The sequence below is a fragment of the Abramis brama genome (assembly GCF_963993115.1).
Source record: "Abramis brama genome assembly, chromosome: 10".
NCBI lineage: Eukaryota > Metazoa > Chordata > Actinopteri > Cypriniformes > Leuciscidae > Abramis > Abramis brama.
Genome location: NC_139972.1, coordinates 5,280,001 through 5,282,500, shown reverse-complemented (window position 1 = coordinate 5,282,500; position 2,500 = coordinate 5,280,001). Strand labels below are relative to the sequence as shown.

The window sequence follows — 2,500 nt, the reverse complement described above, 5'->3', positions numbered from 1 at the left end:
TTATAGCTACACACAGATACAGGTTAACACACACACACACACACACACACACACAGACACACTACCACCACCAGTCTCCGGCTCTGAGACACACACCTCAGCGTATCGTCTGTTATAGCTACACACAGATACAGGTTAACACACACACACACACACACACACACACAGACACACTACCACCACCAGTCTCCGGCTCTGAGACACACACCTCAGCGTATCGTCTGTTATAGCTACACACAGATACAGGTTAACACACACACACACACACACACACACACTACCACCACCAGCCTCCGGCTCTGAGACACACACCTCAGCGTATCGTCTGTTATAGCTACACACAGATACAGGTTAACACACACACACACACACACACAGACACACACACACACACACACACTACCACCACCAGTCTCCAGCTCTGAGACACACACCTCAGCGTATCGTCTGTTATAGCTACACACAGATACAGGTTAACACACACACACACACACACACACACACACAGACACACTACCACCACCAGTCTCCAGCTCTGAGACACACACCTCAGCGTATCGTCTGTTATAGCTACACACAGATACAGGTTAACACACACACACACACACTACCACCACCAGCCTCCAGCTCTGAGACACACACCTCAGCGTATCGTCTGTTATAGCTACACACAGATACAGGTTAACACACACACACACACACTACCACCACCAGCCTCCGGCTCTGAGACACACACCTCAGCGTATCGTCTGTTATAGCTACACACAGATACAGGTTAACACACACACACACACACACACACACACTACCACCACCAGTCTCCAGCTCTGAGACACACACCTCAGCGTATCGTCTGTTATAGCTACACACAGATACAGGTTAACACACACACACACACACACACACACACTACCACCACCAGTCTCCAGCTCTGAGACACACACCTCAGCGTATCGTCTGTTATAGCTACACACAGATACAGGTTAACACACACACACACACACACACACACTACCACCACCAGCCTCCGGCTCTGAGACACACACCTCAGCGTATCGTCTGTTATAGCTACACACAGATACAGGTTAACACACACACACACACACACACACACTACCACCACCAGCCTCCGGCTCTGAGACACACACCTCAGCGTATCGTCTGTTATAGCTACACACAGATACAGGTTAACACACACACACACACACTACCACCACCAGCCTCCGGCTCTGAGACACACACCTCAGCGTATCGTCTGTTATAGCTACACACAGATACAGGTTAACACACACACACACACACACACACACTACCACCACCAGCCTCCGGCTCTGAGACACACACCTCAGCGTATCGTCTGTTATAGCTACACACAGATACAGGTTAACACACACACACACACACACACACACTACCACCACCAGCCTCCGGCTCTGAGACACACACCTCAGCGTATCGTCTGTTATAGCTACACACAGATACAGGTTAACACACACACACACACACACACACACTACCACCACCAGCCTCCGGCTCTGAGACACACACCTCAGCGTATCGTCTGTTATAGCTACACACAGATACAGGTTAACACACACACACACACACTACCACCACCAGCCTCCAGCTCTGAGACACACACCTCAGCGTATCGTCTGTTATAGCTACACACAGATACAGGTTAACACACACACACACACACACACACACAGACACACTACCACCACCAGCCTCCAGCTCTGAGACACACACCTCAGCGTATCGTCTGTTATAGCTACACACAGATACAGGTTAACACACACACACACACACACACACACACTGCAGGGACTCACTAGCACCACCAGCCTCCGGCTCTGAGACACACACCTCAGCGTATCGTCTGTTATAGCTACACACAGATACAGGTTAACACACACACACACACACACAGACACACTACCACCACCAGCCTCCGGCTCTGAGACACACACCTCAGCGTATCGTCTGTTATAGCTACACACAGATACAGGTTAGCACACACACACACACACACACACACACACACTACCACCACCAGCCTCCGGCTCTGAGACACACACCTCAGCGTATCGTCTGTTATAGCTACACACAGATACAGGTTAACACACACACACACACACACAGACACACTACCACCACCAGCCTCCGGCTCTGAGACACACAACTCAGCGTATCGTCTGTTATAGCTACACACAGATACAGGTTAACACACACACACACACACACACTACCACCACCAGCCTCCGGCTCTGAGACACACACCTCAGCGTATCGTCTGTTATAGCTACACACAGATACAGGTTAACACACACACACACACACACAGACACACTACCACCACCAGCCTCCGGCTCTGAGACACACACCTCAGCGTATCGTCTGTTATAGCTACACACAGATACAGGTTAACACACACACACACACACACAGACACACTACCACCACCAGCCTCCGGCTCTGAGACACACACCTCAGCGTA

At 50.5% G+C, this 2,500-nt stretch overlaps 1 protein-coding gene across 5 annotated transcripts in view; it reads right to left on the bottom strand.

Moving 5' to 3' along the window:
- il1rap (interleukin 1 receptor accessory protein) overlaps nucleotides 1-2,500 on the bottom strand; it is a 45,177-nt gene that overhangs the window by 9,970 nt on the left and 32,707 nt on the right. Inside the window, exon 13 of one of the 5 annotated variants that reach the window (XM_084125429.1) lies at nucleotides 1-230. This exon is cut by the window's left edge and continues 610 nt beyond it. The exons of the other annotated variants lie outside the window; for them this stretch is intronic. Coding sequence (XP_083981555.1) covers nucleotides 136-230 — 95 coding nt within the window. The 3' untranslated portion in view covers nucleotides 1-135. The remainder of the gene's footprint in view (nucleotides 231-2,500) is intronic. 5 annotated transcript variants of the gene reach the window in all.